The following is a 16,376-nucleotide window of genomic DNA, read 5'->3' on the forward strand; positions in this document are numbered from 1 at the left end:
TCAACTTGGGGAAAACGGTTAAGAGAAATTAGAACATCATCTTCCACCAATAATGGGTAATTAATAGTCAAAGATGAAGAAGCCTTGGGTATAACCATGTATAATAATTATGTAGACTTCATTGATGAATGCACATGATGCACAGGATATTAGAGAAAAAATTTTGGGCAAGATCTAATAGAAGCTAAATGGGCTTAGAGATGCTACTCTACAAACTCCGGACAATAGAGGATGAAGATATTGCTAGTCTGGTCAATAGACCAAGACCCTGGTCACACGACTCACCTACATTAAATGTGATGCACCTGAAGATAAAAAAGTAGCACCACTCTTAAGTTTCCTTCCTGAAGCTTGCAAACCACCACCGTCTAAACTTCAAAATGTTGTAAAGTCACGAAGAAAGAAGAAAAGTACCAAAGGAAGCTACACTATCAAGCTCAAGGAAAGGAGCACTCACTACATCAAAGAGTCAAACATTGCGTCTTCATCCAGCATGCCTAGTCGAAACCTAAGCATGATCAGTGAAGTCAAATTTCTCTCGTTGGAGATGGAGTGTTTCTCTGGCCTCCACCTCTCCTTTCCCAAAGGAGAGGTGGAGGCCAGAGAAACACTCCTACAGAAGCCCAGTAGATCTGCGAGGCTATGGCTGCAGATGAGCACAATGATGGCAAGGACTAGACTTGCTTCCGGCTGAACTGAAAGGGGAAGATGGCCGTAAAAACCTGCATGCTATGCTGAAAATGCAGCAGCAAAGGTATGTAGGTCAAAAATGCCCAAGAGCAGGCTGAGACTTAGCAGACAAGGCCACATCATATGTGCAAGATCAAAGAAAATGCAACCCTCCTGACCTCCACAGCTCGAATGTGGAGGAAGGACACCAGCTCCCCATCGTATCATCAAATTGTTGTGTAGACAGGCTACAGAGAGAAAAACCCTATAGAAGAGATCCAGCAAGGCAGAGAAACACAAAGCCCTCTAATTTGGAGCACACCTACGAAGAAGACTCGCAACATGTCAATCCTCTTGCTCAAGGTGGCTGCAAAATAACTGCCAGAGAAGAAGCTAAACCAGGAGAACCAAGAAGAACAATAGCGCTATGCCAGTAGGAAATCTGCTGTAGAGGAGGACACCACCCCACCTTCAAGACAGAGAGGCAAACAAACACGAAACAATACCTAACAAAATAAATTCAGAACCACAAAATGAAAGAAAGAGGGCTGACTGTCACGGCTAAGAGAAGTGAGGGAAGGGGGGATAGGCACAAGGGGCAGTAGCAGGCATGCCCACAAAACAAAGAGAAGTCTATGGCTCAGCCAAACAACATAGACACAAAAAGCACAGCGAAGAAAAAGCAGCGAACATGCCGGCCAGACAGGCACCACCCAGAATTCAAAACTGCAGTCATCAAGCAGATAAAAATCAATTAGTCTTTCATGTGCATCAGTTAGCGATCAAGCAGCCATCCATAAGTCTTTTGAGTTTTATGTCCTGTAAGCGCTTGACATCCATGTTGTGTAGGTAAATTCATCCTGCTTGCCAAAGGCGCTTCCAAAAGAAAAACTTCTTGCTTGTGAGATCACAAACACACCTGCTCACAGAATGTTCCAACTCCACCGAATCCTTGCCTCACAGAAATATTCAGCACTCTGTGTATTGTTTCCGCAACCTGCAATAGGTTAATTTCTTGTAAATTTAATAGGAAGATGGCTTTACTAAAAACTTAAACAGGAAAGAAAATACCTGTTGCTTGTTTGAAAAATGGCGCGTTCCTCCCTTACGATCTAAAATGGCTGCAGTCTTCACAGGTCGGGAGGCATTTTCCTGCACTAAGATTTAAAAATAAGAAACGGCAACTAAATTGCAAAACTTGCTCCAAAGGTGGCAATGCATGAACATGCAAGACACTTCTAGATAAGTCTGAGCTTCTCAAGTCCATTAAGCAATGTGCAAGAAAGAATGACACCAATTATTCGAGGAAAGAAATGAGTCAAAAATCTGACCTAGCCAGCTGCTAGCGAGCACCTTCTGCTCCGCCTCACCCTACTCTCGCCACCATCCAGTGCAGTCACCCACAAATTATCAGCGCATATATTCAGACATATGCAGCATATTTTGCGCTGACTGCAGCCTCCCACCACCGTCAGCTTCTCCTCCCCCCTTCCTCCTGTCATTCCCCCACCATCAGCTCCTCCCTTAATCCTCTGGTCCTTGCTTCACCTTTGTACACACATTCATGCACACAACCTCGCCTCTTATCCACTCTTCTCCTTGCACCTGCTCCCCCAAGCCTACTCCCCCCCTTTCACTTTCCCCTAGCAGCAAATACACTTTTTACAGTAGACTCCGATGGAAGACTCAGCTCTGTCTGCTCAAAGGGACTCTGATGCAGCCCACTCGCCCACTCCCACTGAGCTGACATCACCACAGCACAAGAGGGGTAGAGTTGGAAGGAGGCCCAAGGTCGGCAAGGCAGCCAAGGACCTTCCCCTAGGTCAGTAGCATGCTCAACAGTGGGTTCCCACAATGAACCGCTTTAACCCAATTGTAGGTGATCGTTTTTCCATATGGCAACCATGTGTCTCGCTCGGGCAAGTATGGAAGCCCGAAATAAGCCCGATTCAAACCCCCCGAAGATACCATACGTGGAATACCATATGGCAGCCTAGAAAATAGTCTACATATATATATATATATATATATATATATATATATATATATATATATATATATATAAACTTGCAATGAAGACACTAGAGAGCAACACAAAACCACAGAATGCATTAAGCAAGAGATGGCAAAATATGGAGCCTCCAAAACCAACAAGACTGTAGACTCAAATGACTCCAAATAACTAGAGTCTAGGGCATCGCAACGGGAGGCAGGATCGATGTGGCTCGTGAATGAAGACAGGAGGTGAGGCAATCAATGTGAAGCTTGAGGGAGCACAGAGCTACAATCGGGTGAGCAGGTTCAGATCCTCAAAAGGCGCCCTCACTCATAATGACCCAAGCTCACATTTTGGGGCCCAAGAGTAAAAATCCCTACCAAGTGAGAAAAACATTTCTCACGTCATCCTCACGCGGACGCGCCCGGAAGCCCGATTGACCTTCATCACCAGTGAGAAAAAAACTATGCTTATAAGTGAGTTCGTTAACTCATTATTAAGTGACATTATAAAGAAATCGTGGGTTTCTATTGGCCTTGCCCAACCCAGCTTTTATTCCATATATAACTGACCCTAGGGGTCACTTCTCAAGCACAAGTCGGTACCCTCAGTACCAACACCAAGGACCCGCAGTACCTCAACATCTCTGGCGTTCTTACACCAAATCAGCCCATCAACACCAGCGTTTTCAGTTTTCCACTATAACGACGCATGGCAGATCCAACCATCAGTACCAGCGTTTTCAGTTTTCAGCCCAAGACTGCAGATCAGCCAGCGGTTTCAGATTCAGCTCTCAAATCAGTTATCAACCCATCCCTCGACGTCGGCCATAGCAAATCAGCCCATAGCCTCATCGAGCTTGCTAATCCCATTCAGCATCCCTAGCGTCTTGCATTTTCAGCCCTTAGTTTCAAAGATCCAAGCATCTACCACAAGATCCCAACAGCATCTCAACATCTAGGACCATTGTTTCATCATTTGTGCAATCTAAAGCAAATACCTCTCTAGCAATAAAGAGGGGGCTCCTTGGGGGGGAGTTTGGGACCTCTCTCTCTCTCTCTCTCTCTCTCTCTCTCTCTCTCTCTCTCACAGAACCTTCACTCAGTGTCATTCTCTCTCTAATCTCCACAGATCTCTCACATGAGGTAAAGGGAACTCTCATATTCAATAAAAGGAACCTTAAGTATGCATTGAGCACTCATCCTGAGCATCCACTATCAATCATTTCCGCTGCATATTACAGTTTTTACAGATGGATCTGCATTTTGCAGCCATTCATTCCTCTCACATCGGGAGTGCAAATCAGCCCCGGATCCACCCTTTGGTGGTCATCAGCAATCCCTTATTGAGATGGATCCAAAGATCAGCCCCAAAGGTGCTTCATTTTGAAGAGTTACAACGGCAACATTCCCCATTCGAGTCAGTAGAGTCTGCATTTGAGGTATTGCATGTGTGTACATTCCATTTACACAATCAAAAGCAAATACCACATCCGCAACGGTATGGGGGGGCCCTTGAGAGGGTTGGTTGGGCCCCCTTCAGAGACGAATCACAAATTTCTTTACATCAACCAAAGGAGAGTCAATGGAGCAGTCATTACAGCAGATCTCAAAGCCTACTCATACTAGAGGTATGCTGCTTGACCGAGCCACTGAGCTTGGCAGATCCAGATGCCCACAACCTTGGGGGGTCTCCCACTACCGACGAAGGTTGCAACAGAAGATATAGATCACTCTAGCTCGACATGCAAGACGCCCAACCAAAGTACTGACCATGGAGGAGGTCGATGAGATCCGATAGCGACCAATGAGAGACTTCATAGGAACCCATAAGCCCCCCCCCCCCCCCAATTTCCTTTTTCCTTAGTGTTTTAGTGTTAGTTCTTTGTAACTTTGTAATTTCCGTACTCAGACATGGTATCAGATTCACCAATTGTAACTTTTTGGTCTCAAAGGTCATTTTGGTCTTTTGAAGATGTTAATATAACATTTCATTTCTCTCTCTCTCTCTCTCTCTCTCTCTCTCTCTCTCTCTCTCTCTCTCTCTCTCTCTCTCTCTCTCTCTCTCTCTGTGTGTGCTCTGCACCCACCCTCGCGCTGCCTCTGCGCCCCCCCCCCCTCTCTCTCTCTCTCTCTCTCTCTCTCTCTCTCTCTCTCTCTCTCGCACCCGTTGCTCCCTGCTCTGCACCCGCACCCCCCCCCCCCCGGCTCGCGCAATGAATCTGCTGCCCGCTTCCCCTACGCGTAGCATGTCTTAGCGTAGCCCTACGCGTAGCTTGTCCCCCCCTTTTTTTATGCGTAGAAAGTCTCATAGCCCCCCCCCCCCCTCTTCTACGCGTAGGAAGTCTTAATTTTTTTCTTATTTTTATTTTTTTGACCCATCCACCGCCTTGCAACTTTCCGGTCTCATAGGTCACTATGGCCTTTTGAATACGTTACTATAACATTTCATCTCATTTCTTTTCATTTTAATTTTATTATTAAAAAAAAAACCATACTTTACCCCCCCCCCCCCCCCCCCCCTCTCTCTCTCTCTCTCTCCCTCTCTCCCATCTGTAACTATCGCCGCCCCTCCCTGGCCATACCGCCTCACGCTCCCCCACTCGCCGCGTCCGCCGCTAGTGTGGGTGCACACGTACATCTAGTGACTCCCTTGCGGACGCCCCCCCCCCCCCCCCCCCCCCCATTCGCCCAGCTGCCGCGCCCGCTGCTAATGTGGGTGCACACGTACATCTAACTCCCTTGCGGACGGCGATCAAGCATGAGGAAGATGAACGATAAAGCCGACCCCCTAGAGGACGCCATTCAAAAATGCAAAGAGGAAATGACGGAGATAATTACCAAGATGAACCGCAATCTCTGGGGCACAATAAGCATGCTCGAAGGGCGCGTGCTGATCCAAGAGAGCAAGATAAGCACGCTGGAAGACCGAGCGACGACCCAAGAGGAAGAGATCGCGTCACTCAAGAAAGATCTCGTCGAAGCACGATCAAGAAACACACTGGAAGAGGGCGAACTGCAACCCTCAGTAATCGAAGAAATCAACACGATCAAGGAGCAAGTACGGGCCATCAAAGAGGGAGAAGAGCAGCACAAAGAAATGACGACTTCTTGGGTGGATGTTCTTACCAAAACTCAACAGAAGGCGGACGAAGCCGAGAAATGGATCAAGGTGGCCAAGAAAGGAAAAGGCAAGGAGATAACGCCCACGTCCACACCCAACAAATCATTAATCAGACACTAGAGGAGGAGCAGAGGAGAAGGGTGCGCGCTTTACATGTGAGAATTTGCGGTCTTAAAGACAAAGGCAATGTGGACGAAGAAGTAAAAGAACTCACAGCCTTGATGGGGATTCATGAGCCGACACACACAAGGGCATGGAGAGTGGGCAACATAAAGAAAAATGGAAGCAGAGGAGAAACCTCAAAAGAAAGAGCACTCATCCTCCGTTTTCCCTCCATGGAAGCGAAGAAGTCCTTGAAGAAAAGACCAACTCTTAAAGAGACTGGCATCTTTCTCGAGGATGATCTCACCCTCTCGCAGATCGCTCGTATGCAAGAAGTAATGCCGGAGATTAGAGCGGCAAGGGGAAAAGGCAAGATCGCTTTTTACCGAGACGGAAAAGTGGTAATACTAGAGCGACGCTCCACATGACGGTGCGAGACTTATGGGACCACATTCAAAGTAGCTGCCTGGAACTGCAATGGATCTATGCGTCTTGATGTGGGAGCTTTTGAGGATAGCTTTACTGGAAGAGACATCATCTTTTACTCTGAGACACACCAGGCCCCTGGGCAATCCATGCCTCACATCACTAGATACAGGTGGGAGACAGCCTACAGACAGGAGACACGCTCAGAGCACAGAGGGCGGGGCTCGGGGGGAGTGGCAGTGTTATTTAGAGAGGATCTGCAGCCACTAATACATATAGCCCACAGGGACGAGCAGGCTAGGTACATGTGGGTGAGACTGAAAGCAGAGACAGGCAAAATTCAAATACCTCTATCTAGCTATTTGCTACTTTCCCCCGAGTACATCAGTTTATGCATCACCCAGAGGACAGTCCCCTTTCTCTATTTTGGATGATGACATATGGGAGTTCTCTAGGGATGGTGACATTATCATCCTAGGGGACTTCAATGCTAGGACTGCCCATCATCAGGCAGTGTTTTATGATACTTCAGAGGAGATGCTAAGAGAGCTAGATGTTGCAAAGACGGGCCTTTCCAGACTATCACACGATGTGGAATATATTGAGTATGGGCGACACCTGATAGACATGGGCACTACACATGGATTGGCCATCTTGAACAGCCTACAGAGATTTCCTGTTGCGGGAGGTTTTACATGCTTCCCACACAGACATGGAGCCAGCACAGTGGACTATGTCATGGCACAGCCGAATCTCATCTCTAGTATCCAGGAACTCACAGTTGGGCCCAGATCGGTCGGGGTGGCGGTGGATCATGCTCTGGTGTCGATGACCATCTCCTTCCAGTTCAGTGTAGCACACAAGCCACGAGTAGCAGCCCCCACTCGCTACACATTCACACGGGAGACGGATTCTGTATACATGGACGGAATCTACAGACGCCTATGCACTGAGAACCCGGAGCGACCTCTAGAGGAGCTAACTACTATACTGACACGGACATTACATGAGACAACAGCAGAAGCATATCCACACACCCAGCCTGAGCAGAGCCGCCGATCAAGGAGCATGCCTCAGAACAGCTGGTACGATGAGGAGTGCCGCCAGACTAGAGCCAGACTTCAGAGGGAGGTACTGTTGGGGGACGTCACTCACAGACAGTCAAAGATTGACTTTCGACGCCTGGTGCGGCGGAAGAAGAGGGCTTTTTTGGCTCGACTCGAGCAGGATCTATATCAGCTATTCTTGAGTCAAGACTCGCGTGAGGCGTGGCGGCTCTTTCATGAGCAGCCTCCCCCCCCCCCCCTGCTATCTCTTCCATAGAGACCTGGGGTCAGTACGCATCATCTTTGTACACAGTACCTGGACAGTCGCCCCTCCCCAACCCCCCCTATCCATGCCCACACGCATGTGTCTTTTTCACCGTTGAGATGGTGAAGAAAGCTATTGACAGGATGAAGACTGGGAGAGCATATGATCATGATGGCCTAGTTGCTGAGCATTTCATGCATGCCAAAGACCTACTAGCAGAGCTTCTAGCAGTTATGTTTAATTGTGCCATGTGTGAGGGCCTACCGGACACTTGGAGCCTATCTACGATCGTACCTATCTTCAAATCAGGAGACCCCATGGAGCCTGGGAATTATCGCACTATTATGATTAGGCACACACTGGCACGGTTGTATGCATCCATTCTTGAGCAACAGCTGAGTAGATGGGCAGAGAGGGAAGCAATACGTGCAACTGGGCAGGCAGGATTCAGGAGAGGCTTCTCTACTCTTGACCATATCCTGACACTCAGGGCCATCATCGAGGAAGGCAGATCTCATGGGAGACGGATCTATTGTAGCTTTGTGGATTTCCACAAAGCTTTCGACACAATACCCAGAGCTAGACTGATGCGCAGATTACAGGAAATGGGAGTACCCACAGAACTCATTTGGGGGACCATGGCATTGTACAGATCAGTAGTAGGGCATGTACGCACCCCGGAGGGACTTTCCACACCGGTTCACTCCACTATTGGGGTGAAGCAGGACTGTCCGCTCTCTCCTACTCTTTTCGGTATGTATGTGGATGAGGTTTTTGACTACATTGACAGCGATAGGGATAAAGGTGCTCTGTTGGCAAGGACATGGATTCCACTTTTGTTATATGCTGATGACATAGTGTTGATCTCCAAATCCCCAGAGGGAATGCAACATCAATTGGATGCTTTGCATATGTTTGCCCACGAAAGTGGTTTGTCTGTCAACCTGGGTAAGACCAAGGTTATGGTGTTTAATACCACCCCACAGTGGATAAGGAGGTCAGCACCTACATTCACATACGGCCAGGAGACTGTGGAGTACACAGACGCTTACACTTACCTTGGAGTGGTTTTTAGCGAACCTGCATTCTCACTCAGAAGAGCAGCTGAGACCAGACTTACTAGAGCCCACGCAGCATTGGGTAGATTGGAGAGGATGTGTTCGCAGGTTCAGTTTCAGGAGCCCCGGACGAAGCTCTGGCTCTTTGACACCTTGGTGGCTTCAGCATTGCTCTATGGAACCGAGATATGGGGACCTTCACTGGATCACCACGGGAGGCCGGGTCGCACAGACGGATGGAGGAACATGGAGAAACCTCTCGTCTCTATGATCTCGCGGCTCATTAGAGCCAAGGCATCAGTACCACGGGCCATTATCCGAGTAGAGCTAGCGGCCCCCCCACTAGTGGTGGAGGCGCTCACCAGATCAGTCTCCTTCATAAACCGCACATGGGAACTTCCTAGAGACAGATATGCTCGCATAGCACTTGAATCCTCTCGACAGTTAGCCATACAAGGAGATACAACATGCTGGTATGGGGAGATGACATCATGGTTTCAGGCACATGGGTTCAGCATAGACAGGCTGCCACCATTCCATTACTCATTGGATGCACCATCTCTCACTCTTACACAGTCAGAGGTCACCAAACTCATCCGCCAAGACCTGACCCAGCTAGACACCAGGAGGACATGGATACAACCAGCACAAGAATTGGGCACGAAGATGGCTTTCTACAGAGACCACCTTCTCCAGCTTACGGAAGATGGTTTTGTGACGAGACCCAGATACATGGATACCCACTTGTCTCATGGGATACGATGTGCTATTGGCCAGTTACGCACATCTTCTCACCAGTTGCGGATTGAGACTGGGAGATACAACGAAGTACCAGCAGAGGACAGGACATGCCCCTTGTGTAACATGGAACCTGAGACAGAGCTACACTATACATGCCGCTGCCCCGTCTACTACGAGATACGAGGCCGCTTCCATTGCCTGTTCAGAGAGGGTTTTGGACCACTCTCAAGAGTCATGGGATACGAAGATCAGAGATGTCTGGGTTTGTTCTTGCTCGAGCTGCGCAGACACAGAGATAGCCTGATCAATCGCGAGGCTAGCCAGTCTCAAAGACGGATCACAGACTTCTTCAGAGCAGACACACGACAGCCGCAAGAGCCACTCACACAACAGAGCTCCCCCTCGTCTCACACCAGAGGCACACTGATTGACCAAGCGATTGAACTGGGGAAATCCAGGCGCCCGCGATTGCGAAGAACTACACAGCATCGACGGAGGCTACGACAGAAAATTCAGAGCACGCTGACCAAGCATGCACGACGCCCGATCAGACTACTAACCATGGAGGAAATTGATGAGATTCGCCAACGACCGATGCTAGATCTCTTGTGATTCAGCTATCCCAACAAGCCGCCCATTTTTTGCTTAGTTTTTTGCTTGGCTCACATCGACCAACTTAGGACCCCATAGTATATATATTTGTTTTGTACTGTTGTTAGGTTATTTTGTTACTCTGACTTTGTATCAAATCCACCACTTTGTAACTTTCGGGTCTCATAGGTCACTATGGCCTTTTGAAGACGTTAATATAACATTTCATTTCATTTCATCTCTCTCTCTCTCTCTCTCTCTCTCTCTCTCTCTCTCTCTCTCTCTCTCTCTCTCTCTCTCTCTCTCTCTCTCTCTCTCTCGCGTGCACATCTAACCCTATGTGTACGTGGACAAGATACTTGATGACATGGGTTCAGTTCAGTTAGATTAGGAAGTGTTTTGGCACTTTTGTGAGTGTTCGTAGACCATGCATGTCCAGACACAGCATATCCTCTGTTTGCACACAGCATGATCATCAGATTACAGTCAGAACCCATCAGGAGCATTTTTACAGTGCATAGACCTATTTTTCCCATTTTAGCCAATTTTCACTTATTATTTTTAAGTGACTTTTGTTGGGAACTAGGTAGGGCAATTTTGATAGCCAAGTATATAAGAAAACCCAGCGCTAGCACTTTCTGGCAGAAGAGGCAACAGGAACACTTGTTCAACAGGCACCTTCTCAACAAGACCCCGAACAAATGACCCCTAGCGTTTTCTGCATCAAACACAACTAGCATTTTTGCATTGCAGATCAGCCCCGGCATTAGCAGACACAGCAGATCCATAGCGTTTTTGCAGCAAGACAATATTCAGCCCTAGCGTTTTTGCATTAGCATGACAGCCTAGCGTTTTGCAGATTCTCCGCGACAAGACCACCAGTAGCACCAGCGTTTTCAGTTTTCAGCAGCTAGACACCACAGTAGAAGGCCCGAACCTCGCAGATCTCACCCTCCCGCAGCAGATCCTCGCCGCACGATCAGATCCATCGAAGTTTGCAGTTTCAGCCCGGAAAACGCAGATTTCAGCATCTGCGTTTTCAGCACATTGTCATCGCATCGTCGCCATCGACATCGTCACCAACATAGAGTGAAAATTCAGCAGATAAACATTTGCAGATTTCAGCCCTTAGCGTTTTTAGATTTCAGCCCATCTCGTCGTCGACATCATCGGCAAGTCCAAAGCATTGTAGAGATTTGTGCAATCAGTAGTAGACCGCTCTCGCCATAGAGAGCGGGGCCTTCGGAGGAGGGTTTGACAACATTCTGGTGTCGTATTCTTCTCTCTCTATCTCTCAATCTCAGCACCTTCATTCACATTGTTTACCACTTTGTTTGTGATCATTTGCACTCTCTCACAAAGGAACGGAAGGCTCTCCCTTCCGTAAGTAAAAGGAACCTTGAGCACAATTTGGAGCACTCATCTTGAGCAAAGTTCAACATTCACTTCCGCTGCACCTTACAGTAAAGGGGAACCAATGAGAGTCGCTTTATAAGAAATATAAGTAACATAGCACTTCTAAGGTTCAAGAGGAATGGCACTCTCACATGGACAAGAGCTATACGGGAGGGTAAAAACTGAAGCTCGCTTCATGTGATGCAACTATAGTTGTAGGAGGAGCATTTTCATATAAACTGTCATATTCTACTTCGCACCAACAAGGTCGAATATTGTGATCATAGCAAGGAATATACAGAAGGATGGCTCTAGAGAGGAACAGAGGGTGGAGGAGCGACATACTTACCATATACATGCCTAGCCAAGGGGGATTATGAAGCACTCAAGCCTCATTGCAGGCGGACACACAGCTTGGTGATGCAAGTGTCACGAGGCTGTGGCAACCCACTAACCTTAGTTGATGGTTTCTTTCCCTTGATTTTTACTTAATTTTTAGAACCCTAAGTCACAAATGACCGGACACTGTATGGCCAGTGTGAAATGGCCAACAACCTAGAGTTTTACCCACAACAATAAAGGCCAAGTCACCACGAGTTGGGCCAGTAGGCACTGAAACCCAAGCAGTAAAAGTATCTCTAGGCCCAGTTCAAAGTCATTTAGGCCCGGTACTAGGAATTTAACTCAAAAGAGCAAATGGGACACATGGCGGCTCCAGATCATCTTGCCAGACTCCTTTGAAGATTGCTTCTCCTTCATTAAGTGCCTGCAGTGTGTGCGTGAGTAGTGGGTGCAGGTTTCACAGCTTTAATAGAAAGCTGGCCTTCTCCCTTGTCTTATGTAGCACGATAATTCCGCTCTCGTGCACTGCAAGTACACGTGAACTCAGAGATATTTCACGTCAAAATCTCGTCCAATTCAAAGGGAAAGTAGCCCTACATGAGCAGGAGCTCTAAAGCTTGCTACAGATGCGACTTGCTCACGAAACGGAGCACGAAACAGTAAATTACAATCTGCTATGTATTTTTGCAGGTGTAGAGTTTTGACCCTTTTTGATCCCTAACACTTCCAGGAGCTTCGGGGAAGTGAGGGGATCATTGTACAAGTGATCTGGTGCATTTTTGGGGCAGAAAACAAAGATTTCAACTTGCTGCAATCTCTTGCTAGGGTTGGGAACGTGCTCAAATTGTGCCAAGAAAGTCACCTTTTGTTTAGGAATATTGTCTCTGAAGCCTCCTATTGCGGTTATGCTGTCGGAGTCGGCTAGAATAGGTCATTTTCAGCCCAATAAAAGTGGGACAGCTCGTAGCAAGGTACAGGTTTTCTCCAAAGTTTCAATTGTCTGCTTGGAAGCACTCTAGCTCCCAGGCCGTGTTTCGTTTGAAGTGTAATTTCCACTCACAGGCTTATTGATGAAGTTCCTTTGTGTCATAAGTTTAACAGTGTACAGATCGTGTGAAAGCTAATAACGACGACGAGGTCAAGGCTAAGGGCTCAACAGCTAAAATCTGAAAACGCTAGATCTGCTGATGGGATCTGGATCGTGCGTCAAAGCTAGTGGGCCGATCTGTCACCAAAGAGATCAAGGGTGGCTGAAAACTGAAAAACGCTGGCTGGTTTATGGGCTGAAAACTGAAAACGCTAGTGGATCTGGGATCTACCGCGACGGGGTGGCTGATCGGGTGCGGGCACTGCTTGCTTTGTGCTCCTAAGTCTAGTTCCTCTGGGTCTTTTTCCTATTGCTAGTGCCCCATGGGCCACATATATAGGTGCATAAAAGTGGGTCGAGCAGTAGCAGTTTCGATCCCACGATTTATAATTCCAAAAAGTCACTTATTAAATAAATGACTATAAGAGGTGGTTCATATGCACTTTGGGAAAAAGGGTTCATGGCGTGGAAAATGCTCATGTTGGGTACTTGTAATGATGTTAGTGATCATGGGTTGTGCAATCAAAGGGTATGCAGCTACTTTTAAGTGACTGGACATGCAGCTACTTTGGCTATGTCACCAACGTGTGACTACTATCTATCCTTTTTGTTGATTTCTTTCTTATTATTTATTTACTTTCACTTTTTGGAAACACCCCTCGGGAAATCTAACTACCCTGCATTGCATAGCTAGTGTGGAACTGTCCACAGGGAGTCCAGGCCTGAGGGCAAGAGAGCACTAAGGTTGGACAAGGACTACAGTTAGCCAAAGTGGGGTCATTGACTAGCCAAAGTGGAATCCTTTGCTACAAAGGCTACATTTCAGTTTTGGGTGTGGCTGTAGTGTACAAAGGGGGTCAGATGACCTAGAGAGATGCAATGGCAGCATCTCCTAAAATTTAGGGAACTGCTATTTTGGGACCTGAAAATGTGTTTGCGTCATTACCTCCGGAATGACAAGGAGAACATTTTCTTACTCTGCCGTGAAGTCAACCGGGCAACCGGTTGGGAGATTTTTAGGCGGCAACCCCGAAACGGGAAAATGCTTGTAAATGCGCCGAGTGCCACATTCTGGTGCACTTTCCTCATGCAGGAAAATAGGCGCTGATTTTTAAGCTGGGAGAGGCTCATTTTCAGTTTTTGTCACAGGTTAAGAGCTATGGAGTGCTTCCTTTCCCTCCTATGTACAGTGCGGTGCCAGGAGTGATGCCCTTCACGCTACGCACTGCCCTCTCTCTCCCCTATGGCAATATGTTATGCCCCTCTAGTGGGCTTTTCAATTGACCAATGTACAGTTATGTGGGTTCATGCGCGATTGCCGAGGCAAGAGCCTCTTGCCCAGGTACTGGATTAGCTAGCGGCTAATCCCCCGCAGGTACAAGTGAATTCGGAAAGGTTTCACACCAGAAATCTCGTCCGATTCAAAGGGCAAGTAGCCCTACAGGTGCGGGAGCTCGAGATCTTGCTACAGATGCGACCAGCACGCGAAACGGAGCCCAAAACAGGGAATTACAGCCTGCTGTGTATTTTTGCAGGTTTAGGGTTTTGGCCCTAAACGGTCCCTAATACCCCCAGGAAGTTCGGGGACGTGAGGGGACCGCTATACAGGTGATCTGGCGCATTTTCGGGGCTGAAAACAGAGAATTCAGCGTGCTGCAGATTCTCGCCAGGTTTTGCAAAGTGCCCATGTGCGTCGGGAAAGTCAGTCAATGCGTGGGAATACTGACTGTGAAGGGTCCTAGTACACTTATGCTGCCGAAATCGGACCGGAACAATTGAAATTCAGCCAAGTTTGTGCGGGGCAGCTTGTAGGGAACCACAGCGTTTATTCCCTCTTTTGAACAATAAAGAAATACCGAAAGGGGCGCCTAAGTTAGGGGCCAATCTGGTGTCGGTCTACTTATACAGGTGCAATCTAGCAGCCTGTATCCCTCTCCACTTTGCTGTGTCTTGAAAGTACAGGTAAAGTGGGCGACAAATTAAATGGGTGAAAGCAAATAAGGCTTAAGTCTAAAGTCTACCGCCCTTTTTGAAAGTACAGGCCGGTTTCATGGTTCCATCCCCGGGATTAAATCACTTTTTCCCATAGAAGTGAGCCTTGGTCAGTTTAGGCTTGAAGACACAGGGGATCGTAGACTAGACACAGGGAATTGCAATTATGGCTGACAGAGCAGATGATGTGACTGAAGAGGTTTCCTCTTCACAGGGTCAACAGACACATGAAGTGGGTGAGTCTTCAAGACCACCACAGACGAATGATGATATATTCAAGACTCGGTTGGCTACTGCTGTGGCTATGTTCACACAAGTAATGCAGAACCCGAGGTTTTTAGCCTTTCTGCAACCTCCTGTTCCGTCTCAGCAAGTTGGGTCACTGGATCATATTCAAAAGGCTGTTAAGGCTCGAGCACAGGTGATTCATACTGCACAATCAATGGAAACACCTATACACTTGACGGAGAACGTGCAGTCTCCACAACCTGTGCCTAAGGTGCAAGAACAGGTGGCTGAGATGCCAGTCTTTCAAGCTGTACCAGTTTAACCAGCCACTTTTCAGCAACCTATAACTGGTTCTAATGGGCAGGGAAGCAACCTACAGGCTATGCAACAGGTCTTCCCACCACCTTCAGTACAACCTGGCTATTTTGGAGGTGGATCGGTATTCCAGAGCATGGCTGGTCATGCACCTGGAAATCAGTTTTACACGCCAGGAACAATGTTCGGGGGTGCTCAAACGATGATGCCTAACCCCATGTATGGTGTCACGGGCATGCTACCAGGATTTCCAAGCACTCAGGGCCAATTTGGGATGCCACAGGCAAATTTTGGTATGGCTGGAATTACAAATCAGCAGCCAAATATGGCATTTCCAGGTCAACTTAATTGCGGTCAGGAAACACAGATGAACCCTAATAGTGTTCCCATGTTTTAGTCACTTCCCTATGACAATTTAACTCCGCTGGAGAGGCCAACTCCATACAAAGAAGGTGGCAAAGGTGTGACATTCACGACCTTTACAGGGTTTGATGACAGGAAGAAGGCTCTCTCATTCCTCCAGCAGTTTGACAAGGCCTATGCAGGGGGAAACTTTACAGAGGCTTCAAAGGTCCGCAAGGCAGCCACTTTCTTGACAGGGAATGCGGGACAATGGTGGACAACTTTATTGCTTCAAGGGCAAGCTCCGTCCACATGGATTTACTTCAAGCAGATTTTTGCAGCAGCATGGTTATCTGATGACTTTGAAGCAGATGTCATGACAGAATGGCACCAGCTTAAATGCTGCCACTAGCAAGAATCTGGATGACTACGTTCGGAAGTTTTGGAAAGCTCTACTTCCAGTAACTTCCTATAGGTTTGTGCCATTGACAGAACAGATTGAAAAATACGGTTGTGGCCTACCCAAAGGATTGAGAAAGTACTGCACGAAGACCAAAGTCACTACTCTGACGCAGCTCATCGAGGTAGCAAACACTGGCAATGGTTTGCTCAAGGGAGAAGATTGTGAATTCAATACTGGCGTCAAGGAAGGATCAGC

The 16,376-nt window shown here is 47.6% G+C and overlaps 1 protein-coding gene across 2 annotated transcripts in view; it reads right to left on the bottom strand.

Annotated features, from left to right (window-relative positions):
• LOC147460588 (uncharacterized) overlaps positions 1-16,376 on the bottom strand; it is a 49,008-nt gene that overhangs the window by 9,612 nt on the left and 23,020 nt on the right. Inside the window, exons 3-4 of one of the 2 annotated variants that reach the window (XM_086508039.1) lie at positions 1,741-1,826; positions 1,589-1,666 (exon numbers count right to left, since the gene is read on the bottom strand). In XM_086508039.1, the coding sequence (XP_086364165.1) occupies positions 1,589-1,666; positions 1,741-1,826 (164 nt within the window). The remainder of the gene's footprint in view (positions 1-1,588; positions 1,667-1,740; positions 1,827-16,376) is intronic. The other variant, XM_086508042.1, reaches the window with a different exon arrangement.

The sequence above is a fragment of the Adiantum capillus-veneris genome, chromosome 3, assembly GCF_014529385.1.
Source record: "Adiantum capillus-veneris isolate H3 chromosome 3, ASM1452938v2, whole genome shotgun sequence".
In the NCBI taxonomy this organism is placed as follows: Eukaryota; Viridiplantae; Streptophyta; class Polypodiopsida; order Polypodiales; family Pteridaceae; genus Adiantum; species Adiantum capillus-veneris.